A 26,470-nucleotide genomic window follows, 5' to 3' on the forward strand; every position below is an offset into this window, starting at 1 on the left:
GGCGAGGACAGGGCAAGCTGGCACCATGAGGACCTCCATCTTCCTGTGCCTCTTGATCATCCTGCTCACCAGGGGCTCTCCTGCAGCGTGTGCTGGAGACAACAGCTCTGCATCCCACAGTAAGTGAGAATTCCTCCTGGCTTGGGGAAAGGCTGGGTCTGCTGTGGGAAGTCTTTCTTACCCAGGAGGGTTCTGTTGAGCTTTCAGGAGAGGTGTGTGGGTGAGACTGTAAGGGGTGGGATGCTTTCATGCATGTTGGGGGAAGCTGTTTGTGTACCCTCTGTCCAACCATGACCTCTCCTTTCCAGGTAGAGCCAGCACTGCAGAGAAACCTGTCCTGTTGGATAATGTTGCAGATGCTGAAGCCTTCATTAGTGGGGCAGAGGTGGCGGTCATTGGATTTTTCCAGGTGTGTTCACAGCACCTCTCCTCCACCAACTATGAGCTCCGTCCCACCCTGATGAGAGCATGGGGCTGGATGTGGCATATACACCTTCCAAAGGCAGCTCCTGTCCCAAAAGGTGCTGGGGCTATGACAGGCCACAGAGGGAAGGCAGGGAATTTGATCTATGTGTGGGAAGGGAGGTGAAGCAAAGGAGGAAGATGAAGGAGGTCATAGGAACCCTGGAGCCAGAGAAAGAGAAATGCTGCAGGGGAAGCAAAATGTGGGTGGCAGAGCAGCAGTGTTGGCGAGGCATGAGTGGGAATGTCAGTTGTTTGCTTTAGTCAGCAATGACAGAACGAGGCACTGCCTGTGTCATGGGGCTAAGGAAGCTGGGTATTGGGGAGCAGCACTGGTGCGGGCCCTCTGAAGTCCAGAAGTGATCTCAAGCTGCAGTCTCCTCCCAGGGGCAGTGTAGGCATGGTCTCTCTGCCTTGCTGCTTTGTTCCCCAGAGCTGATACCCTTTGAGGCCTCTGCCTCTCTGTGCGTGAATTCAATTGAATTCAAAGGCGAGTGATGGTATGCATCCCTTGCTCCCAAAGTGATGTGAATGTTTTTCCTCAGAAAACAAGACAAAAATATTTATTTAGAGCACCGTAAAACAGGGACCTCTTTGTCAGGATCCTCATTACTTTTAAGGTGCCCAAATTGCACCTTTTTCCCCCTTTTCCTTGAGCTCTGCTCTGGGCTTCTGCTGCCCAGACACTGCCTCATTGCTTCTGTCAGAAAAGACTTCAGCTTTTCAAAAACAGCTCCTTCTGAAAGCGCCTTCCTTCTCCTGCCCCATGCCTGGGGCTGGAGGGCAGCCTAGGGAGGGCATCATGGCCATGGTATAGGGCAATGGCATCTTAGAGCCCACCATCGAGTGAGGATTGATGGTATGAAGCAAGAAGCATGTGAGCATTGGAGGCTTGTGCCCCAGAGGCCTTGCTAAGCACTGATCAGAGAGCATCAGCTACCCCACCTGCAGTGCCTGCAGGCATTTGGAGCTCCTCACCCTTACAGTGCTGCAGTGCTGCAAACCAGCAAGGGAATCTCACTGTATGGAGATGCCTCCTTCCCTTTGGGCAGCTGGATGGGCTTGTGGCAAAGTTGTACCTGGGGCACAGAGCTTGCTGCTAAGCAGCAGCAGGGACTGTGGGTTCTTGCTCAGCAAAGCTATGTAAGGGCATAGCCACTGGTGTTTTGTGCCATTGTGGCCTTTCTGTTGGTGCAGGATTTCATTCCACAGTCAGACAGGAGGCTGGTGCCATGTGGCCCAGACTGTCAGGAGCACGAGGCAGCAGGCAGCAACGTGTCAGTCATTCAGTGCCTGAAGTATGACAGGGCTGCGTTTAAACAGTGGATAAAGACCTGTGTGTGCCATGAGGGCTTGTCTTGGCCCTCTGCCTGAGAGTATATTCATCCACATAATGCCCATGTTCTCTGTTCTTCATAAATTATTTTTCTACTGCAGCCTTTTAATTCACTGCAGTACGTGGCTCGGCAAGCTCCCTGTATAATGAGCACAGCCTCTCTGACTGGGAACAGAATGCCATGATGGAAAAACAGCACACTGCTCCAGAAACCCTGTGTGTCTGTGAGAAAGGGCAATACTTGACCTGATTAAACCCCAGCTTTCCTAGGAATGCTCCAAAATTCAGTGTGGTTATTCACACCCCAGGCTTTAGTGCTCTCACCAGAGCCATGTCAATGTGCTGGCATTTCCAAAACAGGTCACGAGACATGTTTTTCTTTTGAATAAAGAAAGAATTTTGTTTTCCATCCTCTCTGGGCTCACAAACAGCTGAACTGGTGGTTCAAACTAAAAAGAAAAACAGACCAATTATTTTCTAGCAGAGACTATGTCTTGAGAATTTAAATCCAATAAAAGGTATCAAAAATACATCACTCAGAAGGTTGGAATGGGAATAGGAAGGGATGCTTCAATACGGGTTAAGGCTGTAGCCAATGCTCTTGCTCGAGAAACAAAATGGACCTTAAATTACTGAGAAATTGCATATTTTTATCCTTTGATGTGTTTGTATTGGCTACTATTTAAAGTATGTGTCTAAGACAGCTTTTTAAAAGGAACCAGGATACTGATAATGCACAGTGTTTTACAAAAGTTGTAAACCACTGACTCTAAAATCAAGGTTATCTTAAAAATTGCATTTTTATATATTTATTTTATACACACATGTATGTGCATAATTATATGTGTGTATCTGATAGCTAAAGGGTGCCTACAAGAAAGATGAAGAGGGATTTCTTACAAGAACATGTAGGGACAGGACAAGGGCAATCAATGGCTTTAAGCTGAAAGAGGGTAAATTTAGATTAGATGTTACAAAGAAATTCTTCATTATAGGGTAGGTGCGACACTGGAACCTGTTGCACAGAGAAGCTGTGGCTGCCCCATCCCTGGCAGTGTTCAAGGCCAGGCTGGACAGGGATCGGAGCAACCTGGTGTAGTGGAAGGTGTCCCTGCCTATGACAGGAGGGTTAGAACTGAATGAGATTTAAGGTCTGTGATTCTCTGATTTCATGACATATATGTATATATATTTAAGGATGTTTCATCGAGATTCTGGCTTTCTCCCCTCCCTTTTGAGACCTCTAGGGCTTCTCACGATCACAGTATCACCTGCAAGCCTGTGGGTAAGACGTGCGGGTTCACAGAAAGGGAAGGCCAGGCTTACGCAGCGCTGTGGCACCTGCCAGCTGTGCCTGTGACACCGACAGCGCGCCGGGCATCGGCGCCTGTAACATCCCTGATTCTGGGGAGGAGCGATGGTTGGCGGGGCGAGGGGAGGAGAGGGATCTCTGCAGCATCCCGGCAGCGCAGGCAAGGTGATAACGGGAGAGAAAGATGCCGTTTCTCCCTTCGGCTGCCCGATTTTCTCCTCTCTCTCCCTGCAGGGGGGCTGATCCGGGCGGTTCTCCCGAAATGCCGCTAGGTGGCACCCTCGCGCTACATCATTGAAGGGCGGCAGGCACCGCTCCTCACCCCCGCCTCCCGCACGTTCCCTCCTTCTCCCTGTGCAGGAATCGGAAAGCCCCGAAGCATCCCAGTTTCACCTGACAGCCGGCCGGATCCCAGAGGTGCCCTTCGGCCTCAGCACCAGCCCCGAGGTCCTGTCCCACTACGGCGTCGAGGCGAACACCGTCACGCTATTCCGCATGGTGCGTGAGCCCGCGTTGTGGCGTGGAGCAGCGTGTCGGGGAACAGCACCCACCGTGCCGCCGTCGCCACCGTGCCCAGATGACCCCGGGGAGCCAGGCGGGGCGAGCCGCAGCTGCCCCCGAGCTGCTCCCGCCTCGGGAAACAGGGTGTCGTGCAACAAGCTGTATCCCCCAAAATCACCTCCTTGGTTTAGAAGTTCCCCTGCCCGCTAGGTTTGATGAGAGGGGCTCTAGGACAAGTGCTAAAGTCCTACCTGCGGTCATGGTAGAGAAGAAGTGAAATCTCCAGGCAGTAGTGACAGAGAAGTTTAAAGCTGCTCATGTCTTAGACATTAGGAAGGAATTCTTCACTATGGGGGTGGTGACACACTGGCACAAGTTGCCCAGAGAAGCTGTGGCTGCTGCATCCCTGGCAATCTTCAAGGCCAGGCTGGATCGGGCTTGGAGCAACCTGGTGTAGTGGAAGGTGTCCCTGCCCATGGCAGGCACCTTAGAGGAAGCCAAAAAACAAGGCTTGTCATTGACGGTCACTGCTTGCCACCTAAAAGCACATCTGTAGAGCTTCTTGCCCCAAGGAGGCCTTTTACTTTTCACTTGCAGAGTACCCATCACCAAAATATGCAACATTTATTACACCTGATAAGGTTCTCCATTTCAAGTGTTTGCCCTATGGATCTGGTCCAGCATCCAGAGTAAAGAATGATGTCTCTGTTTCTGAGTGACCTGCCTGGAACTCAGTTTTACTTGGATGAGTTTCCGTGGTTTTGGTAAGGCTCCTGAGACACACAAAGAGCATCTAGAGGCCGTGTTACAATGGATCAACACAGCAGGCATGATATCAGATCTTGCCAAGCATTGCTTCAGACAGGCAAGGCTGTCTCAATTGGTGCACGACTTTTCCATCATGATTGAAAACAGATTCAGACCGGGTCTCTGCAGTTATAAATGCTCTGCTGCCAAAAGAAGTCCCAAACACTTTTTCTGTCTGCTGCACTATGATTTGCAGTTATTCCCTAAATAGGCTTTGGGCATGGGCCCATTAAAAATGTTACTTTGCAGTTTCTTAGGGATGGATACAGTTGTATTCAGCTGTAAGTGCTGGTGCCTCACTGAATTTGAAGCTACTGAAGTTTGCTGAAATTTAAGGAGATGGTATTGAGAAGGGCTATATACTTGCTTCAAGAGTACCAAAAAAACCTAAGAGCAAGTATTCTGCCGATTATATCCATTTCCTAGTGTGGCCCCTTCTCACACAAGTGTGGCACTAGAATACTGGAGAGAGATGTATCTTAGGAGGGCGGCCCTAGGCAGCGCAAGATGTCCTGTATGCCAGAGAAGTCTGTTGTGTCAGCAGAGCTCTAAGCACACCCTGGGAGGGTGAGTGCAATGCAGACACACTATGTGAATTAGGGAAACTAAATGTGACAGCTTGGCCAAGTCCTAGATCCAGGTTGGTCAAAGATTGGACAAAACCAGTTTGGTCCCCTTCCTTTCTCATCGTTTCCTGCATCATGTTTACCACTGGCATTATCCAAAAAATTCAGACAGGATGATCTAAGAGTGAGCAATAGGTAGGCAGGTCGTTTTATTTAACCTTTTATTTGCTATGTGCAGGCTTTGCAATTTGAAGTGACACCCATCTCCGTTTTGTTTCTTAGTCATGGTGATTTTCTTCCAAAAATACTGAAAAGGTCCTTTGTTTTTCACTGTGGCAGATAGTGAGGATGACTGCATTGGGAGGGTGTTTGATAAAAGAAAATATCTGGATTTTTAGAATTTGGATTATATTGAATATTCTTTGTTCACGGTCCTGTTTTTGCAGCTGAACTCTTGTTTAATAAGGAAAAAAAAAATCCCAACAAAACAAAACAAAAACGAAGCAGGAAACTAATACACTAGTCATGTTTAAATGTGGTTGGCAACTCACTTATCCAATTGTCATTTTTTCTTAAATTAAGATATTCAGATATATTATTTTTCCTTTTATTCTGTGCTGAATACTGTGTAGCAGTAAGGGATCAAAGATAAAAAGGAAAAGAAAAAAAGAGCTGAGACAGGAACTTTGAATCAAATACTTATTTGAAGAATACAAAGATGAGTGACTGGGACAGCAGTGAATCAGAAGCATAAACTCATTTTTTCTTTGCTTTTGCAGAGCATGAAACACTTAGAATGCTTAGAAGTTTAAACCATAATTACAGTAGTAGGATGGGCTGCTGTCAACTGGTGACACTTTTTTGCATATAGTGAAGGGAGACTGATTTGTTCTACTGAGGCATCTGGCCTGATAGACCTATAAAGAACATAATTAACAGATGCTAGCAAGCTAGTTATATGGAGTGATAAAGACATTTTGACTGACCTTCAACTATTAGATGCAGGCTATTTCCCAGCCTTATTTCCTTAAGATCATGAATGTTGACTGCAGATTTAAGAAGTTATTATCCCCAAATGGAAATCAGATGTTTTAAGAAGCCCATGAAAGTCAAGAGAAGACTTTCTATGGAGTCTGGAGTGCTTTAGACTGATTCCCAAGGCCTGTCTGTTCTCATCCACCAAGGTGTCACATTGGCCTGATCTCATTTACTTGAGTAGAGCTGCCCTTTCATTTTATGGAAGAGGAAAATCTATGAGAGGAATGAGTGTGCAGTCTGAAAAGCACCAGTTTGAGTTGCCAGACAGGGTGTTGTGCCCCCCTACCAGATCAAAGACCTTTCGAATGACCAGAGAACAGCAAAAAGGGCTTTAGATGTCTGCACACTGCTGGAAAAACTAACACAAGCACTTTCAGAGGTTGTTACAGATGCAGAGAGTAAAATATGGGCTATGCATGTGGACTTTTCCTCAGCCCTGAGAACCTCATTCAACATGTGTATTGAAGGCCTTCAAATACCAAACTTTGATCCTACTACATGTCAGAGGCCAGCGTCCCTATGGCTCAACTCAGTCATGTCCTGCATATGCTGCAAGGCAACTCTGCCCCTTCAGGTGGTTTAGCTATCATTCAGTGGTTGACCGCTTTTTTTTTTTCTGTTTACAGGGTCACCAAGACCTCAATAAAATCACATCATTTGGGGGGAGGGAGGGAGTGTGGGGAGATATGTGGCAGGGTGGATTTTCCTCTAAAGCTAAAATGTGCTGGGCTTGATATTTTTCTTCTCCTTTTTTTTTTTTTCTGCTGTACTGGGGAAAAAAAAGTCCTCTTTTTATTGGAGAGATTTCCTGCTTACACAATGTTTCCAGGAAATCTATACAGGCCCATGCCAATATTTATTACTTGCAGAAGAAATAGAATAACCAGATGAAGATTTTGAAAAGGGATGTAAAGCCAAAATTGATGCTAGGAGTTAGGCTATTTCATGATCTTTCCCCACAACACCTAGAATAGTTTATCAACTAATCCTCCCTGTCTCCAGTGCATCAGGAGAGGATACTGTAGGAATGTCTGGAGTCCTTGGTGGCTTCTGTAATGCCATGAGTTTGCCTTGTCTTTGGGACACTGAAAGAGGGTGGAAAATCCTTATCTAGCAGCGCAGGCTGGTCTCTGTAGGTGCTGGACTTTCAGAAGCGGGGATTATGTGGTGGCAGGGAGAGGATGGTGGTGTCCTAAGGGGTGGGTGTCTCTGTGAGTGAGCGCCAACACTGCCTCTGAAGGGGGCGATAGGAGCAGAGGACAGCTGTGACTGTTGGTGTCTTTGCGTGTCTTCAGGTAGACAATCAGCGGAAGGATCTGGATATGAACAACAATGATATTGATGCTGAGAAGATGACTCGTTTCATTCGGATCAACGAGCTCCGCCTGGTGACAGAGTACACCCCTATGGTAATTACAAGCTCCTCGCAGCCATCACCCTGTCACTTGGCCTCCTCCTCAGGGACATCCTCTGGTCCAAGAGTTTGCATACCCAGACATGTGTGAGGGTTGTGACAATGGTGTGGATGAAAGAAGGCACACAGTTCTGCTGCGACTCCATATAGGGACAGGAAGCAAATGCTGTGCTGGGGCGTGCAAGTGGGATGGGGAGAGGAAGGGAGACATGGTGGTTCATTTAGCTTTCCAGTAATTATGGGGTGTTGGTGGGCTGAGAGCTCCATTTCTTTCCACTTCCTTCCAGCATGGTATTTGCCATATTGTGCCATGCCTGAAGACTCTTCTCAGCCAGATCCCCTCTCTTTGACTGAGAAGCCTGGAGAAACATGGAAACTTGACTGACCTACTGTCAGAAGGCAGACTTCTTCATGGCCCAGCAGCACACATGGCTTGATGTAAACCTGGCTATTTGAAGGCATATTGAAGAGTTGGTTGGAAACTTTCCAAGCAAAATTTTTCACATTCCCTCCATCCCTTACTTCAGAATTCATCAGTTCCACAACAAAAAAGTCAGACATAGGATGCTTCCATGTTGGACATTTTCATTAGCTCACCTATCTGACTGGCACTGGCAGGATGCCAGTGCTCTTTCCTGCTGTAGAGAGTGACAAAGGATTTAGGCTCCTCTGAAATCTCAGCAGGTCACTGGTCGCATTGCTGTGAATTCAGTAGGTCTCAGAAGTCCCAGTGACCACAAGGCTGAGACTTCGTCATCGCTGATGGGTTCTGTTGTGGACTTCTGGATAGCTGCAACAGTGTTGACCTGGCTCAATTTACTGAAAGGAGAATGGGCCAGCCTGTTTAAAAGCCAATCTTTTCAAGTTGATGTCAAGGTTCAGCTAAGAGGGCTGACAAATTCCATAGTTCAGGTGCAGCCTGCCAGTAGAGAGAACATTTTCTTTTGGAAATGCAACATTTTGTTTCCACAATGAAATACTGGAGAAGTTCCGTTGTTTTCTCAAGAAGAAAAAGAAAAAAAAAAAAATGGATACTTTTCCATCTTGATAAAGGGCGTGAAAAATTAATTTTAAAATTAGAGTATTTTGGGGGACAGAAAAGCCTTATCCTGTCCCACTGTCCTTGCAGTAAACACTCAAGACATGTCAGAGGGGATGTTCTTGTTACTTGTTATCTTTATAATTGCCCAGGTCTTTTGAACCCTGGGACCTTTTACTACATCTCTTAGCAATTAATTAGATCATGACTCTTTCTTCATGCTTTTCTGCTGATGCTTTGGGCTTTTCCTCTGTGGCATCCTATTCAGCACCCAGGCTGTCTCCCTTGACAGAGAAGCCCTGAGCTGTTCAGCTGGTCACTTCCACCCTGACTGACAGTACATATGTTGTTCCAGTTTTTTTCCAGATGCTCTGGAGTCCTGTCAAGGTGCTGGAGCTCACAGTGCCTCCTGCAGTCTCCAGCCCAAAGCCCTCCATCTCTGCTAATGTAGCTTGGTTTTTGGTAAATATTTATTCCCAGTGCATATGCTGTTTACATCTAAGAATGCTGCCGGGCAGCAGAGGCTGGGGTCACGTGGATCACACTGAGTGCTGCCAAGAGTTTCTCTCCCCATCCTGGGGCCCTTACTGTTTCCCCCACATACTTCAAGCATTTTCAGGCAATGTTTTCCCTGTGGGCTTTCCAGGAGAGTCAGATATGGCCTAGCTATGTTGATGAGTTCTGTTGATCGCTATTGCACAAGGTTCTGTGGACAGCCACACCTTTGTGTGGAGCTGCAGGAGGAGCTGCTGCTCCAGCGCTGCCTTCTCTCAGTCTAGACTTGTCATGACCCTTGGTGCTGAGTGGCTTCACCCTCACCTTCAGCCCCATCCTCTCCCATGAGGTCTAATGCCCTACAGCCTTCTTTTGCATCCACTCTTCTCTCTCCTTCCCCATCTGCACATCACCAGAGAAGTGAAGGGATACAAAATGCCTCATAAACATGAGGCTAATGGCAGAGTCCTGGCTCTCAACAACTAGATGCTTTGTGATTCATGGCACTTGCCAGGGTGCACTCCCTGACCCCTTCCTCATTACTCCTGGAGCTTGTGGAAACTTTTTTCTCCTGCTGGCAGGGAGCTGCACAGTCTGCACTTCTGTGGTTTCAGTGGCACGGGGGAGGCAGCAGCTCTGGTCTGGCTGCTGTTTAGTTTGAGGGAGAGGCTGCAGGGCTGCAGGAAGTGGGGAGAAGGAGGAGCAAAATGATGACTGAGTGAGTGCCTGAAGATGGTGCAGCACCTTCTTGGGCAGTGCCAGCACTGTCTCTTTCACAGAGGGCCACTGTGTTCTGCCCACTTGGCCCTTACCCAGGGAATGAAGAACAGCTGGCTCCAGGTCTTCCACTATGAGACTGCAGAGACAATTTTAACCCTGAGCACTCTGAAATACCCAGGCCCTGGTGTTGCTGAAACTCTGGACTCATCCCCATCCTACACACAGCTTAATGCTAAAGAAATAATGAAAGGCACCAACCCTGACACTATCAATCCTTCCCACTTTCTTGCTCCCATTTGTCCAGTTGCTGTATCTCAGTCATTCAGGGCACTCTTATGTTCAGTGTTTGCTGGGCTTCCCTCTCATCTTCCTTGTCCCTCTAGTTTTCAGCTTGCTGTATCCAGGAAGTCCCTCTTCCTAGTCACTGACTATCCTGAGGCCAGTGATGAATCCTTGTGGTCTTTAGACTCTCATCTTGGGAATAAGCAAAGTCATGAGGTTAAGTGCTTCCACAGAGCACCCAGATTGGATCCCTCCTGCTTTAAAGAGATCCCTTTTTTGGGAGGCTGATTTGCAAAGAAATCTAAGCTGAGACATAAGGACCAATGTCCCTTCAGTGCTGCAACCAATGCGGATTGAATGTTCTCAATCTCTTTGTCTGTGTGTGTTTCTTTCTCTATCTGTGGTGGCAGACAGCAATAGGTGTGATGCAGAGTTCGTTCCAGCTTCACCTTCTCCTGGTCACAGACAAAACATCCCCGAAGTACCCCGAGCAAATACGCAGATATCGGGAGGCAGCAGAGCTCTTCAAGGGAAAGGTAAGTCCAAACAGAGATTTGAAGAGCAGTGATTTCTTCAGTGGGTGGGAATGGCATTATCTCCTTCTCTGTGGATTAGGGGAGCAAATCCAAGTGGCAGGAAAAGAGGATTGGTTGGATAATTAAGTGGAGGGGTTGGATCTGTTCACCTTTTGCCAGTTTTCCTCCTTGTAAGGAAAATATCCTCTGTATCTTGCTCCTCTGCTCCCTCAGTGGGACATTATGTACTTCCTTGCTTCTGGTCCAGTTTTGTTGCCTTGTATTAGGAGATGACAAACAGCTGCTGCACTTCAGTCTGGTGATGATTGCTTTCCACTGGTGTGAGAGATGATTTTGTATATACAGCCTGCAAGATACCAAGGAGCATTTTATAAGTAACCAGTAATAGCAACTAATGTCACAGGGATTCTTAACCATTAGCCTTCTGGTTGCATCCTGGGGAAACAACTATTTTTAAAGAGTTGCAAATAGGTTTGTCAGATTTCCCACACTAAGGTGATGGGATAGATGGAGTTTTTCAGAGAAATTCTGCCTGGTTCCCACCCCACTGTGGACAGAACTCCCCAAATAGGAAACGTCCCATGGCTGATTCTCTGCCAGCAGCTGGATTACATGGGAATTTGTATTCATGGAACAGAGGAAGGAACTGGCAAGCAAAGGAATGCATCTGGGGCAAGGGAGAAGATTAGAAGGGAGGGGGCAGAAGATCATAGCGGGGGGTAAGGCTGAGCTGAGAGGCAATGGAAGAAATCTTCCTGGGTGATGTGTGGAGCTGGAAAGAGGTTCGAGAACATAAGCATCTGCATGCATCTGTTTGTGGTACTGAAGGGGCAGAGTAAAAATTAAAAATATAATCATCCTCAAATGGAGGGGCCACCTCGAAGTTGTGCATCCTCTAAAGTCTTGAGACTTGTTTACTGCAAGACTACTTTGGACCTTGCCATCTGTCCCACCCACTGAAAACCATGCATCAAAGTAAAAAGGTCTCTTCAGAAGTGTTCTGCTTTGATGAATATTTTGTGATAAAAGAAAACTTGCTTATCTGAAAAATTACAGCCATCTCATGTGAGATGTGTGTTATAGTAACACTACTAGCACCGTCCTCCATGAGCAGCACAGTTTGATACAGGTCTCCCCACTCCAAGCAGCTAACTCTTCCAACATAACACGTTACTGTTTAACATCACTATCCTTTGCTGGTGCAACTGCAGCTAGCTTTCTCTTCATGTGACATGCCTAGATCTGAGAAAATGTGAATAATTTTCCTAGAAATACTTCACAAAACATTGGATGAAATGTTGTACTGAAGTCCAGATAAATTATGGATTGCCAGCAATCCAAATCTAATTTTTTTTTTTTTTTTTTTTAATTCATCCAGGCAAGTTTCCCAGTCTAGAAGTTTCCCACAGTAAAAACAGAGATTAAAGATGTGGGGATTTGAGTTATTATTTCTACTGCAGTGGTACTGAAGAACATGTAGATGAAAGGGCTTAGAGTCTAATATACTGTTTTTCACAAAGGACTGCCACTCTGAGGAGTAAATTATGATTTGTGCTGCCCTCTTACAAAGCAGTAAGAGAGAACTAAGACACCTCTGTTTGGGTCTTAGATCTGGATAGTAAGGAGTAAGCAGAACGATATGCCCACTTAGGTTTGTCTCTTGCTCTGACATGTAGAAAGACATGAATCAGTTTCAGTATCAGAAGCAGCCACTGAACAATACCACAGAAATCTCTGCTAGCTAATTTTCCTAGTGTTGTCAGGATCACAAAGTTAAATCAGGTTTACTTCAAAACAAGTAAAGTATTGAGTAGGTTTTGCCTTTTTGCAGCTCACAGATTATGCACAAATAAATGCAAGATTCTTGACTTGAATTTTATTCAGGCTTACCAGTGAATAATTCACAGCCTGTGGGCTGGTGGTGAAAGGCTTGTTTGTGCTGCAGGGTTAGTGCTGTCAGTGGTTCAAGCAAGGAATCGTTGTGCAGTGGAGAGTTGTTCAAGCTCCCTCTGAGCATGTACCATGGGATCCATCAGCACTTTACAGTGATTGCAGAGTGCCAGAACAGAGTGAGGAGACTTGGTGTGTGTTGCAACTTCTTTACAAGCCAGTGCAGAACACAAACAGAGCCTCAAGATGATTCCCAAGCAGAAGAAGGGGTACCAGCCCTTTCACACATCTCTACTTTGCTCTAAGGGAAGAGGCGTCCTTGTCATTGTCATCACCAGCTGGAGGGAGAGAAGAAATTTCTTGCTTGCATTGATGGAGACATGAAGTGTAACTGCTCCTGCTGTGTGGCTGGCTCCAAAGAATGGAGAAAACCAAAGAAAATAGAATCATTCAGGTTGGAAAAGACCCTCAAGATCATCAAGTCCAACTGTTAATAGATCATGAGGAAATGATTAAGCTGCCAGTTCCCGGATTATAGTCCCTTCATCTCTGGTTTATGATCTTTTCATTTTTGCCTGAGAGGAAGCTGAGATTTTCAGCTGGAGGATCCAATGAGGCTGTATGTTTACGACTGGTACTTGAAAACAGCCTGAACTGCACCCTGAGCAGCAGTGTCTGAAAGCAGTTTAGATTTTATCATGGAACCTGGGGTCTAAAATGCTGGAAGGAAAATGCAAAGGTTAGATGATGCTAGGCCAGCAAGAGCTGACAAGATTAAGAATATGATACTTTTCTAGCAGACGCTGAGGAACAATTATGGGTGGGTAACAGTAAACAGAGCTGAGGGCGCTACAGCTGCAGAAGTGAATCCACCAGCCTTCTTGGAAGGATCCCACTGCAATCAAACATGTGCGTATTTGGGAAAGTACTGCCAAGAGTCCAGGGTTTCTACTGGAAAGGAAATGTCAGGGTTTGCATTGCTGAGCCAAATTAGCATAAGCATCTTCAATTTTCTTTTTATGATATCAGAGCATACATGTCAATTACAGCTGGCATACCTCATGAATGTTTGCAGAAGTTTCAATAACGTGATGTTGGGAATAACAAAGGCAACTTTTGCTGCAACTGATGTAACTGGTTTACAATGTCAAAATTATTTGGGTAGAGATGTTTGCAAAGTCCCTTTTACTTTATATGTAGGCCTATTTAGAAATGGGTTCTGAGAAATTCCCGAGAGCCTTTCAGGAGTACTTCCATGGAAATGAAAGGATGGTGCCCCTTCTTTTTCAGGCAGTCATTCATACACTTTTGATTTTTCTTGTCAGTCATTGATAGCCCCAGAACTGAGAGAGATAATATTTAGAAATGTCTTGTCTAGCCATAACCAGGGGAGCCTGTAAATACAGATTGTCTATGTCATTTAAAGATATCTGCAGTAAACTTGTTTTTATAGCTTGCTTTTTTTTTCAATTCATGACTGATATTTTTGTTTTGCTCTGATGTACTATGCAAGCTATGTAAGAAATTACTCAATCTGCAGAATTTAATCTTTTTCCTTATACGGTCTCCTCAAAGAATGGAGGTTACAGCTTCATGAAGCTCAGAGTCAAACACTGGACATGAGGTTGGATCATCCTTCCTGTTTATCTTTGTTTGAGGAAAAACTAAGTGTCCTGGGTTCAGCAGTAGCAGTCATTTTTCTCCTTCTTAGTAGCTGGTGCAGTGCTGTATTTTTGACTTTCAGCCTGGGAACAGCACTAATGACACCAATGTTTTCAGTTGTTGCTAAGTCATCTTTAGTCTGACCACAGACTTTGTGAGTCTCATGCTCTGCCAGGGAGGAGGGAAAGCCGGGAGGAAGCAGAGACAGGACACCTGACCCAAACTAACCAATGAGGTATTCCATACCACAGCACGTCATGCCCACTATATAAACTGGGGGCAGTTAGCTGGAAGGGTTAGATCACTGCTTGGGTCGGGCTGGGTATCGGTCGACGGGTGGTGAGCGGTTGTATTGTCTTCCCTTGTTGTTTCCCTTATCATTATTATTACTGGTGGTAGCGGTAGTGGTTTGTGTTATACCTTAGTTACTGGACTGTTCTTATCTCAACCCGTGGGAGTTACATTCTTTGGATTCTCCTCCCCATCCCTCCTGGAGCAGGGTGGAGGGAGGGGGGCAGGGAATGGGCGAGCGGCTGTGTGGCTGAGTTGCCGACTGGGCTTAAACCACGACACTAAGCAACACCAAATTAAATTGGTTTCTACCACTGCTGTGCTATTTGCAATTAACTTTAATTCCTTGGGTAATAACATCATTCTGTATCTTAGTATTTACCAGGAACTTGATGTTCTAAAAGCACTCAACCAGGAATCAAGCTGTCAAGACACCAAGATGGCACCACTGTACAAAATTTTCTGAAAGAGAAATTTGCCGTTGACAGTGCACAGATAATATCATGTGTGGAGGGGAGAATTTGTGTCAGGAATTCCTCATCCATGCAGGTGATTCTTCACTACCTGTAGCAGCAGAGCTCTGAAAGCAGGCAAGAAAATTGCTACAAAATGAAACATTTTCATAGAGATCATTTCAGAATGAAAAAAAACCCAAAACCAAAACAAACCCAGCTATTGCACAGGATAGGATGAAATAGCAAATGAACTTTCTGTCTGAGATGCAACTACCTGGTTTCTAGCAGTGATGTGACAGTTGGCATCGTAAGTGGGATATGTGTTTGTGAATTACAGCTTTGGTAAGTTGTCTGAGCAAAGGCTTTAGGCTCTTTCCAGCACTGATAGAGAAAGACATGTCCTTCTTCTCTTCTAAAATAGGTGGAATAATGTGCCTGCCACCGTTTATTGCAGAGGTTACGTAAATGACTGTCTGATACAAGACTAAGATCTGGATGTCAGATGTTAGGCAAGGTAACTCTTGTCTCATGGCCACTATAATTTTCCGTGGTCACTGCATTCATTCTTTGTGATTGGAGCTGGCTGGGAATCTCTGAACAAAATAAATTCCTCATGAGAAAATGCCAGGTGGCTTCTATCATGGAAATGCCCCCACTGAGAAACTTGCTTGGTTTCCAGCTGCTTAGGAGACCAGCCTTGCAATGCTTACGGCCTCAGTACCAACACACCTTACAGACTGCCTCAGAGGTGTGACTCTGAGGCCACACAGGTCTTGGCAGGACCCCTGGAGCACATCCAGTGCAGGGTGTACGTCCTTTTGCTGAAGGAGGATTCATCCCACATCACAGCACCTACTGAGAATGTGTCATTCTAAAATGCATTTAGGATAAGCATTAAGGTGTCTTCTTTGAAGTGACAGTGGACAAATGCAGTTGCCTTCTCTCCTGTATTTTTGGAATATGAGGGGAAGGAAATTTTTGCTATACTTTGGCATCCTGTAACTCCGTGAGCCAAGTGTGAGTCATTAGAGAGATCCAAGTCAGGAACTGTGAATGATGACATCTCAGCCTTTCTAGCTGAGGGACCAGTGGTTTTTATGGTTTTGTTTTCTTTTGTAAGGAAGAAGATGTTTGGAGACCTAAACCCCAACCTTTTTATTCTTTTATTCTTACTCTGTTCTCTGTATTCATAGATGAAGTATGTACAGCTTTTTAGTTTGGGGGTTTTTAACAAAGGCTGAAAGCTTGATAAAGTGAAGAATATTGACTGGTATTTATTTATATTACTATCTTTTTTAAAGGTGGAGGATATTTTGTATAGAAAATGACATTTAACAACCTAAATATTCTAAATGCTTTTTTTTTGTAGCTTGTTGCTTAACATTTGATTTAAAAAATGTTGCTGTCTAGTGAATCTTTCATAGAGAAACCTAAAAGCTGCTGAATGAACTGGTGAAAATGTGATACCACATCCTGTACCAACCTTCTGAAAGTGCTTCTCTCCAACACTGGCCTCTGTTTCCAGCTTGCTAGTTGGAAGGAGAGTCCTAAAATATAAATATTGATGCTCCAGCTGAGAGTTTCCTAGATTGGGTGCTTAGACCTGTGACCTTTAGATTTGTGGCCCTTCTCTAGTTAATCTATTTAGTGTTTTATCCTGGAAAAGGATGAATTTAGCACTCAGGGAGAAGTTTCCACAACCTGTCTGCTCACTAGCTTGTTTTCCTTGGGGTACAGTTGACTTTTGGAATAGAAATTGGTAAATACCATGTATCCAGTGAAAAGTATTGTTCCTGTTTCTGTATTGCAGTGATTAATCAGAGTTAAACCTTACACTAGCCTAACTATCCATCCTTCCCATAGGCTGTTTCCTAGGAAAGTTTCCAGATATATTTGGATTTTTATAGAACACAAATTTAGTAAAGAATTTGAGATTTACCAAGTTTATTTTTAGAGAAGAAAAAAGTTTTGAACTAACTTGCTTGTTCTTGATCTAAAAGAAAGAAAAACGTGAGTCACAGCCTGGGAAACAGACACATTGTCTTCACATTGCATTACTTTCCTTTTTTTAAAGTCTTTTTGGTTTTTGTGTAAGTTAAGTCATATCCATGGCCATAGGTACATTGAATATGCTAGGCCTAGTAGACTGCACAGGATAAAGAGAAGATAAAATAGAGCACTAGCACTATAACTGCATGTTTGTTTCATTGACTTGGATGTCAGCAGCCAAAGGAATCTATTTAATCAGGTCACTGATTAAATTTTTCAGTTGCTGTATTTTAAATTTTTTTTTTCCCCTAAAATCTGTGCATAATGTTTGCACATAGCATTAACAGATAATTCAACAAAGATCTTTGAGATAGCTGTATATTTTATTGTTAATCTTTCAGATTAAAACCATTTAAATTTATACCAATTCCTACTGCACCTGTAAGATCTCAGTTGAAACTTATTCTTAAAATAAAACTATGGAGCTGCTCACCATTTCTGCTGAATCTATACTATTGAAACATAGAATCACGAATGGTTTGGTTTGGAAGCGACCTTAAAGCTTCAAACCCCCCTGCCATGGGTAGGGACACCTTCCACTAGACCAGGTTGCTCCAATCCCTGTCCAATCTGGCCTCGAACACTGCCAGGGATGGGGCAGCCACAGCTTCTCTGGGCAACCTGTTCCAGTGAATCATATGTCAGAATCCTAATCCTTAGCTTGATCTTGCTCTCCAAGACTATTCATGAGCCCAGAAAACTGTATGTTGTTCTTATCCTGGCTTAGTCATTTTTGGGCTTCTCTCCCCAGGTCTGAACAACCCTCCACTGAGCTGGGCTGTATGGACATCGGTGTCTTGCCACCAACTCCTTTCCTAAATGATTGCGTCTTCATTTCTATTCACTGCAACTCACTTAAATGCATCCTTTCTGTTTGGCTCTCTCATGTTCTTATCCTTGCAGGCTCCTGCTGCGCTATACTTCACTCCCACATTCTTGCAATTGAGTTTGATTTTTACACACCAAAACACCTTTTTACTCTGTCATTCTGTCTTCCATGGATGTGATCTTATCCAAATATCATGCAAAAAGAGGAGTCAGCTTCTTTTGCATGTGGCACTAAGATAAAAGACATTTTGTTTCCTCAGCTACTAAGAGAATTGAAGTGAAAATTGCCTTCTTGCCATAGTGTAGATGTATTTTTTAAGAAGGTGAAAGAAGACATTTTATTTGGTAGTGTAAGACTGGACTTGATAAAATACAGAAAAATGCACTGTGTGGAGCAGTTGCATAGTGGCAGAGGAAAGTGATGTTCTAAGAGAGTATAGTAGGCTTTCTCTAACTCTTTATAAAAACGTTGTTAATCTTCGTATGATCACTGTCTGGGGAGCTGTTCTCTCAGTTTCCTTTTTGCTCACGTTTCCTCTCCTATTTCCATCACAGATTCTCTTTATCCTGGTAGACATTAATTTGAAGAGCAATGAACGAACAGTGTCATTCTTCAAACTGAAGAAGTCCCAGCTGCCAGCTCTGGCTATATTCAACCCACCAGATGAGGAACAGGATGTCTTGACTCTCGATGAAGTTTCCGTTGAGCGTGTACAGGACTTCTGTAATGGTTTCATAGAAAGAATGGAGAAGGTAAAGGGGAACATCTGTACAGTCTACAGAAATTTGGGATCTTGTAGGACAGTGCTGTTTCTCACAAGGCTCTCTTCAGTTTCTTGAACTCCTCCCCACCCCTGCCACCTCCTCTTTCATTTTCATTTCATCTGGATATCAGAAAAACTTTAAATCTAGAGGAAAGCAGAGATGGATGTCTTTGCAGAGCTTCTTTCTTCACTGATTTCTGCCTTCTAGTCTGCAGCAAGAAGACTTCACTGACCTCTTCAACTGTATGAAGGTGTCAGTGAAGCACCTATTTTCTGGGGACAGCTACTGGGAGACAGAATGAAGGGTGCTTTTGGACACTAGGAAGGCAGCACATGAGAGGGTCAGAGAGAGAGTGGAGTGGAGAGGAAGGAAATCTATCAAGAAGGCCACAGAACAGAATATACAGACAAAGGCTCAGAACTCTAACAGAGATCTCTGCTGGTAGAGGGACAATTTAATCTCCATGTTCATTCAGTGTTAAAGAGCTCTCTCTGTCAAGGTTCATCTTCCTATAGCGCAGAGGCTTTGTGTGTCAGTACCTTGTGTTGTGCAATTGAAATGGGATATGCAGGGCAGTGGTGTAGACAGCAGAGGCATTTAAGCTGGTTTGTTTCCTTTTATCACTATGCTGAAGAAACCAAGCAACATCAAAACTGATTTCATGCCTCTGATGTGTTTTAGGGTGAAGATGAACCTGAGGAGAAGGCTCCCCATGAGGAACTATGATTCTTTCTCAGCCATCAGGATGACTGTTCTTAGAGTCTGTGTCTGGCATATGAAGAGTTCACTGAGCCCCACAGCTCAGGAATTCCTGGGATGGTAGGATTATGGGACGAAGTCAGTCATGGATTCCTATCTGAATGCCACGTACATGTATGCTGTCTGTCCTTTCTTCTCCCTTCTCATTTGTTGTCTCCAGCTCTCATTTTCTCAGTACTCCAGTAGTTCTGGTATTGCCCTACACTGTGTCCTTCCATGACAGCTCTGTGACACAGCAAAGTGGCGTTATCAGAAATGAAGAATATAGTTCCCAGAGATGTTTCCCTCATTCTCTTTTCTTTTGGTGCCATGCTGAGTTCCACTGTCAGCGTCTCCTGACGCTAGGAACAAATTGGTTGCTTGATGGCACATGAACTTTTCCATTTATTTTACTAAATAAACCAGAAAATGAATAGCCTGATATTTTATGCAAATATGTGATTTTCTATTCCCCATGTCTTTCACTTAAGGACAAAGCCCGTGCATTTCTGAGTGAGTAAGCTCAAAAATCTCCTTTCTCTGAATTTCATCAGGCTTGCAATGCCTAACCAGTCAGACTGGTTGCTAAGAATCATTCCCCATGGAACCATACCCATCATCAACAGATATTTTCAGCAAGATGAGAGATTTCTGTGAAGGTTTGGGATCAGAACAGCACTGGGTACAGCAGGTCTGAGCTGGTGCAGCAAAAATGAATGAGCCTAAGATGCTGTCCTGGGTTCAGCAGTAGCAGTCATTTTTTCTCCTTCTTATTAGCTGTTGCAGCACTGTGTTTTTGACTTTCGGCCTGGGAACAGAGCTGATAACACCAATGTTTAGACTGACCAAGGACTTTGTGAGTCTCATGCTCTGCCAGGGAGGAGGAGAAGCTGGGAGGAAGCAGGGACAGGACACCCGACCCAAACTAGCCAAAGAGGTATTCCATACCACAGCACATCATGCCCAGGATGTAGAACTGAGAGTCGCCCGGAAGGGCTGGAATGCTGCGGGGTGGGGGCGAGGTACCGGTCGGTGAGCGGTTGTATTCTCTTCCTTGTTATTTCCTTTATCATTATTATTATTGATGGCAGCAGCAGTGGTTTGTGTTATACCTTAGTTATTAAACTGTTCTTATCTCAACCCGTGGGAGCTGCATTCTTTCGATTCTCCTCCCCGTCCCTCCAGGAGCGGAGGGAAGAAAGGTGTGTGTGTGGGGGAAGTAGACTGCGTGGTTCTGATTTACGGCCTGGGCTTTAAACCACGACAGATGCAAATTGAGGCTAAGAGGAATGGGAGCTGTGGCAGAAGGGCAGTAGGAAGTTGCACTGCAAGATAGGGGATATCTCCACATTGCATTGGAGTGGGAGGCTAATGTCTGTGTATTGACCTCAGACATTCCTCAGAGGTCCCAGTGCTGGCGTACAGGGGAAGGGGACTTTGAAGACGAGATGTATGAGCCATCCATGTGCTGCTGTACTAGATTCATGCAGTAGGCTTGCGTCATACTTGGCTGAGCATCCTTTGGCATGAAGCATGGATGCTTCTGTCAAACAGTGACTGCATTGTCTCTCAGGGCTTGAGAGACTTAGCTTGGGACAGAGCAGTAGAGTTGAGAAACCTCACTTGGCCCTTTCTCAGGGATTGGCCCAAGGTGAAGGACTGGGAATAGAAAGTTGTTTTGCAAATGAAGCAAACACAGCTCCCCACCACAGAGGGAGAAGTCAGGAGCTGGAAAGGATGCAAAGTAAGTGACAGCCACCATGATGAGGGCCACAGCAGGAAGGCTCTCAGTACAATAGAGAGGCAGGTGCCAGCCCTGCGTTAGCTCTTGCTTCATCCATTAGGGTCAAGCTGATGTCTTTCATCAGCCTAAGGCTCTGTCTTCCTTGCAGCTGGACTCAGCTCCTTCAGTGCTCTACTGTCCATTCTACTCTGCTTACCTAAAGCAAATCCAATGCTGCAACAGTTGGTATGGGGAATCAAAATTGCAGCACATTTCCAAGGAAGAGTGTTGTGACCAAAACAGTATTCAGGATTGCACCTTTTGTTGGCAAGGCTGGGCAACTGTTTCCCTGCCCAGGGGGCTATTCCCTAAGAGGCAAGGTGGTGGGCAATATGGGGTCTTAGAAGCTCCATGGTCAACAAATAGGTCTTAGAAGCTCCATGGTCAACAAATAGCCAAGAATTGTTTCCTAAATGAGGCAGTTCAGAAAAGAGCAGAACAGTGAGAAGATGAGAGAGGCAAACCACCTCTGTTCAATTCTCCTCTTGTCACAGCTGAGTGCTGCCTAACCTCTGGTTTGTATGTGGCCTTTGAGAACCTGTAATATTGCTTCTGGACACAGCTGGATAATAACACTGAAGATGTCAAGAGAGATGTGAGTTTGAGGCATTACGCTTTGCATATTTGTTTCTTTGGGCTGGTAAAAGTGGAGGCACCTGTCCTCAGCCCATAAAATTATTCTGCTTCAGTGTCCTTTCTTCTGAGCAGCCATTTCACAGTGACTTTGTGCCACTAGCATGTAGTCCCAGAAAAGGACATGTCACCATCATCAGCTGGAGCCTACAAGGCCATAAGTTTTGGTCCATGGGTGTAGTGTTCATATGACAGCTGGAGTGAGCCATTTCTGCAGGCCTTTTAAGTGTCTTTTTCTTTGAAGCACAAAACTATGCAGGGTGGCCACATATCTGCCACTGTGTTTGGTGCCCTGGATTTGCGCACTAGTCTTGGAGCTGCAAGTGAAGACTGCTTCTCAGTGGCACTCCTTGGCATGTGGGGCCTTGCCTGGTAGCATCATGTGGCTGCACTGCAGCTTCTCTACTGCTTGGTGAGTTTCCTCAGAAGATGCTGTTGTTGAGCAGACCAAAGTATGCCTTCACCATCGGTAGGGCCAGGGAAGAGAACTGTCTACACCAGATGACCTCTTGGGTGAGCGTGTCTCATGGTAATATATATGCCTCTTACCTGCTGGATGCTCCTGTGGCTTTTGTGCATTGAAGAAAGTCTGCAGAAGTATAGCAAAGATGCTGAGGACAGGAGGCCAAAGTCTAAAGTGTCAAAATGTCTTGTTGCTTTTGGCTGGTGTCTGAGTCCCAGAGTGTGGGCTGAGGTTGTAGTGCTGGACTACAAGAGCATCAATGAAGTCTAAACTTTGGCACTGGAGTTCCCTGTGTAATGCATGAGGCTTTCCAGGCCTGTGTATGCCTGTGCAAAGGGCATTGTGGTGGAAAGATCAGTTGTCTCTGATCATATGGCTGTGTAAAATTGTGAGCACAGGGCTCAGCTCCTCTGAGACACTGGGGAGCTACAGGGTCTCATCCCAGACTCTGTTGCACACTACAGCATTGAGGATCAGACATGGCTCATCTCATACTGGCCCAGAGCTCAGGCAGAGCAAACTCCTTCCAACATCCCATGTCAGTGATACGTGATGGTTTTGAACTCCTGGGTTTATACCAGTCCTAGAACACACAGGGCAGTGTCTGCTAGCAAATGCTCTGCTTTCTCTAAATGAGAAAATTGCTCCTTTTTTATGACTGGAGCTTGTTTCTCCCTAGGAAAGCTTGTACTGCTTTCTCTGTAGTAAGGTGAAATGGGAAGGTCTTCTGCAGAGACATCTGTGAGGAGCCTTGACATTGTAAATGTTTCCAGTGTCACATACCTTCAGTGGTCCAGATCAAACAGTGTGGGGGAACTGGCCTGGTCCATGAGCGTCTGAGGTTCTTGTCTTGGTCCTGTGTGAACATAATAGCTGCAGGAACTGGGTACAGCAACGTGACTCTTCCTCAGTGCTGGAGGGAAAAAAACAGGACATGAATGAAGCTCTGGTTCTGCAAACAATCTTGGGACCAAGAGCAATGTCCCCGTTGACCATGCTTGCTATGTACACAGCTAATTATAGGAACAGCTTTTCAGGAGCTGCATTATGTACATTGGGGAGTTTCATTTCCTCTGTGCCTTCCAGAGCTCTGCACCTAACCAACAACCTTGGGAGCCACAAAGCAGCCACAGGAAAAGCTTCCTCCTTCAGCTGCTCTGCCATACTCTCTGGGACTTGCATAGCACATGCAGCCCTGGAGTGCTATGCTCAGGATGCCCTGGGCACAGACAACAGTGGTGGTAGAGCCAGGGGGTCTGGATTAACTCCTGTGCTCCAAGGCTTCTGCAATGCAGCTTTGGTGGGCTTAGCCACTGTGGGGGAGCATCCGAGGTAGAAACCAGAGGCATAACGTTATGAAGGGGCAATCTCTTGTTTGTTGTTCTGGTTTGGGTTTTGTCCCTCTTGTGTTATCCCTCTGACTTTGAATTTGTGGCCAGAGAGGATGGGTTGGTTTTCAAGTGAGGAAGTGCTGGAGACTGACTGACAGAGGGAAGCATGAGGGGTTCCTATTCCCTTCAGTATTATGGAGGTACCATGGTGTGAGAGTCCCTGCTTTGCAGCAGTGCCTGAACTCAAGGGACATTCAAAATAGCCAAGAGCAGCTGAGCGTGCCTGACAGCAAAGCAAGGCTGCAAATGCTTGTGAGAGCTGCCAGTTTTTTCCACAGGGAACAGGGAACCGGGTTGTGCTGGGGAAGATGCAACTTATATTCTTCCTTGGTGAGAAAGGATTTGAATGCCTTCAAAAGCAGAATATTACAAAGACCTGGAAGTTCAGCAAGAGGCTAACATTTTTGTGGTTTATCCTCCTGAACTGCATAAAGTAAGTATATTTTCTTTAGATGTGAGGGCTGGATCCTAGGTGGGGGAGGAAATGGTGAAGATTTAGTGTAAGATATGGTAGGAACTGTTGTCCTGCTTATAATAAAAGGATGAAGGGCACAGCTGTCTGACACCTCTGTTCACATAAAAGGAAGCTGAACCAATAAATCAGGCAGCAATAGTAGAAGCAAACCCTTTCTTACAGGTGGAGAGACCACAGGGCTTAGTCACTCTGCACCTCCGCTCAGGATGGCTTTCCCTCAGTACTGCTAACAGCAGCCTATGGGCTGGCAAAGAGGTGGGGGGGTTGGCATAGGAGGGGGAAATATTGTCTGAAGGATGCAACTGGGGAAGTGGTTTGCAGGACCGTGAAAGAGGAGGGCAGGGAAGAGCCAGAGGCTGGTCAGGGAGAAGGAAAAACTTGTCCCAGGGGTGATGTGGCAAGGGACAGGCAAGGGTCAGTAAGGGAAGGTTCTGGGTGGGTACCACAGTGGACTGATAATGATGGAGAAAAAAACATAACACTGTTTTTTCTGGGGCTGTGAATCAAGTACCTCCTTGACCAGTTTTGGCTCAGTCACTAAGGAAACATCAGAGGAATATTCTCAGTGGAAAAACCTGCAAAGCCACAAGATGCACATTGAAGAAGAAAGTATTTTTCTTCCCCTTTGAATTTCTTCCTTCTCTGCTAACGTACCTACAGATCCAGATAGGCAGTCTAGCCTCATGAGCTGCCAAGCAGCATATTTCTCCAGGTTAGAGGAGTCCATGCAGAGGAGGGTGAGAAGCCAGACCCATGCACTTTCCAGTTTAAACACATAGGCTGTGTGTGCACTCCAGGTTTCTCCCTATCCCAGTGTACCCCTAAGTATTATATATCCTTCATGTCTCCTACCTACTTCTCTTCCTAGGCCAGAGTGCACATTTCATTGTAGTGTTAGGCACTTTGTGTAACTCTATACCAGTCATGTCATGTGGTTTGCATAATGCCTACATCACCAGCATTATCTTGCCTTTTATCTATCAGCTGAGGTGTCAGTAGTATTGCTATTTGCAGCTTTCTGAGAGAGGTCTGAGACACTCATTACTTCCATAGGTACCAGAAGACATAATTAGCATTGGTGCAGTCCAATTCTGGTTCCTTGATCTGTGTGGGGAACTGCAGAGAAATGCCAAGTCCTCAGGTATTAGGAGAGCAGGATGGGATCTTGCAGTTTCCCTGGGTTTTTATTTGTTGCTATTCATCACTGAAAACAATAGAGTAATAACCTCAAAAAAAAAAAGTTCATCTGTTTTCTTACCCACTGAATAATACAGGGCTGTATGCCTAAAAGATTGTGTTTTAAAATATAAGTATTCCACTGAAAGTATAAATCTGTTGTGCTCTAGTATTTTTTGGCATTTTGGAATTCAACGTCGGAGTTGACCCTAGGCTATTTCATGACTTCCCATTGTAATCAAGACTTTATTTTCCTTGGCTAATGATTTCGGTTCTTTGGATGAGAAACAGAGGAGACAGACAGTAACTTACCCCAGATTGTTTGAAGAAGCCTGTGGGCAGAGCTGGAGAGAGATCTACTGCATCCAGACCTCCTGAGCCTTAGGCACACAGGCATAGTTTCTCTTCACCCTCCATCTCCCCGTGACTCTCAGTGGCTGTTGTCGTAAGTTGAAATGAGTGTCTTTTGCCACAAATCAAAGGCTGCCTTTTTTGATTGCTTTAATTTGGCATAGCTGAAGCTGAACAGGTCTGGATCACTGCTTTCTCTCCATCTCTCATTCTTTGCCAGTAAGAGCTTTCCTCCTGGAGCAACTGCCTTATCCTTATGCAGGCTTATGGGAAATGTGCTCCCTTGCCACTTGGCTTTCCCAATGCAGTTGCAGTGCTCTCTTGGATCCCTGAGCATCCTGGATTTCAGACTCCTTCTGTAGCAATGTTTTCAGGCTTTCTCCCTTCTTGAGATTCTGTCCATAAAGCAAGTACTTTGTTAAGACAATATTAGGAAGAGATAGTTGCACATTAATTTCATAATATCACTTTCAGTAATTATTAGATAATTACATAGCATTCTATTTTAAATATTTTAAAAAATTAAAAATTTTAAATATTAAAAAAATACCTATGGCAGGTACGAGGAAAATGTGAATGAGCTCTGCTTGGTACATTTTGTCTTGGCAAGACAGTAGCAGCAAGGAAAGGATTGTTAAAGTGAAAGGCTATTTCTCATTCTGTAACTGAGGGAGCAATGCTTATATCAAAGGATCATAATCTTTAAATGGTCGTCAGTCTTCTTTTCACTGGTCTGTTCTGTCATCCAGGAGTCTCTGGATGCTACCACAGCTAATGGGTCTTCCAACTGCTTCCATCTTTCAGTTCCCTAACATGGAGACAGCTTGGCCTTTGGTATCTCTCCTGTGACCTGATAACTCACCACCACTGCATAGAGATGCAGAGCATTCTGGAAAGATACAATCTTCCCACAGAGAAGCAGGCAGAAGTAGGGTGACCTAAGAATCACCTCTTTAGGGTTGTTCTCAGTACCCCAAACAAGGGTCTCTTCTTTCTGCCTTGCTGTCTGTTC

The 26,470-nt window shown here is 45.1% G+C and overlaps 1 protein-coding gene across 1 annotated transcript; it reads left to right on the top strand.

Annotated features, from left to right (window-relative positions):
- Window positions 1–25: 25 nt before the first annotated feature.
- On the top strand, window positions 26–19,400 carry ERP27 (endoplasmic reticulum protein 27; the record flags this gene model as incomplete). The annotated part of the gene is made up of 7 exons (XM_080639582.1): window positions 26–119; window positions 309–409; window positions 3,471–3,608; window positions 7,318–7,431; window positions 10,383–10,508; window positions 18,239–18,436; window positions 19,130–19,400. 7 exons carry the CDS (start codon window positions 26–28, stop codon window positions 19,172–19,174), a joined length of 816 nt encoding a protein of 271 aa, XP_080495708.1. The 3' UTR covers window positions 19,175–19,400.
- Between the last annotated feature and the right edge of the window lie 7,070 nt (window positions 19,401–26,470).

This window comes from Psittacula echo, assembly GCF_963264785.1.
Source record: "Psittacula echo genome assembly, chromosome: 1".
Classification (NCBI taxonomy): domain Eukaryota; kingdom Metazoa; phylum Chordata; class Aves; order Psittaciformes; family Psittacidae; genus Psittacula; species Psittacula echo.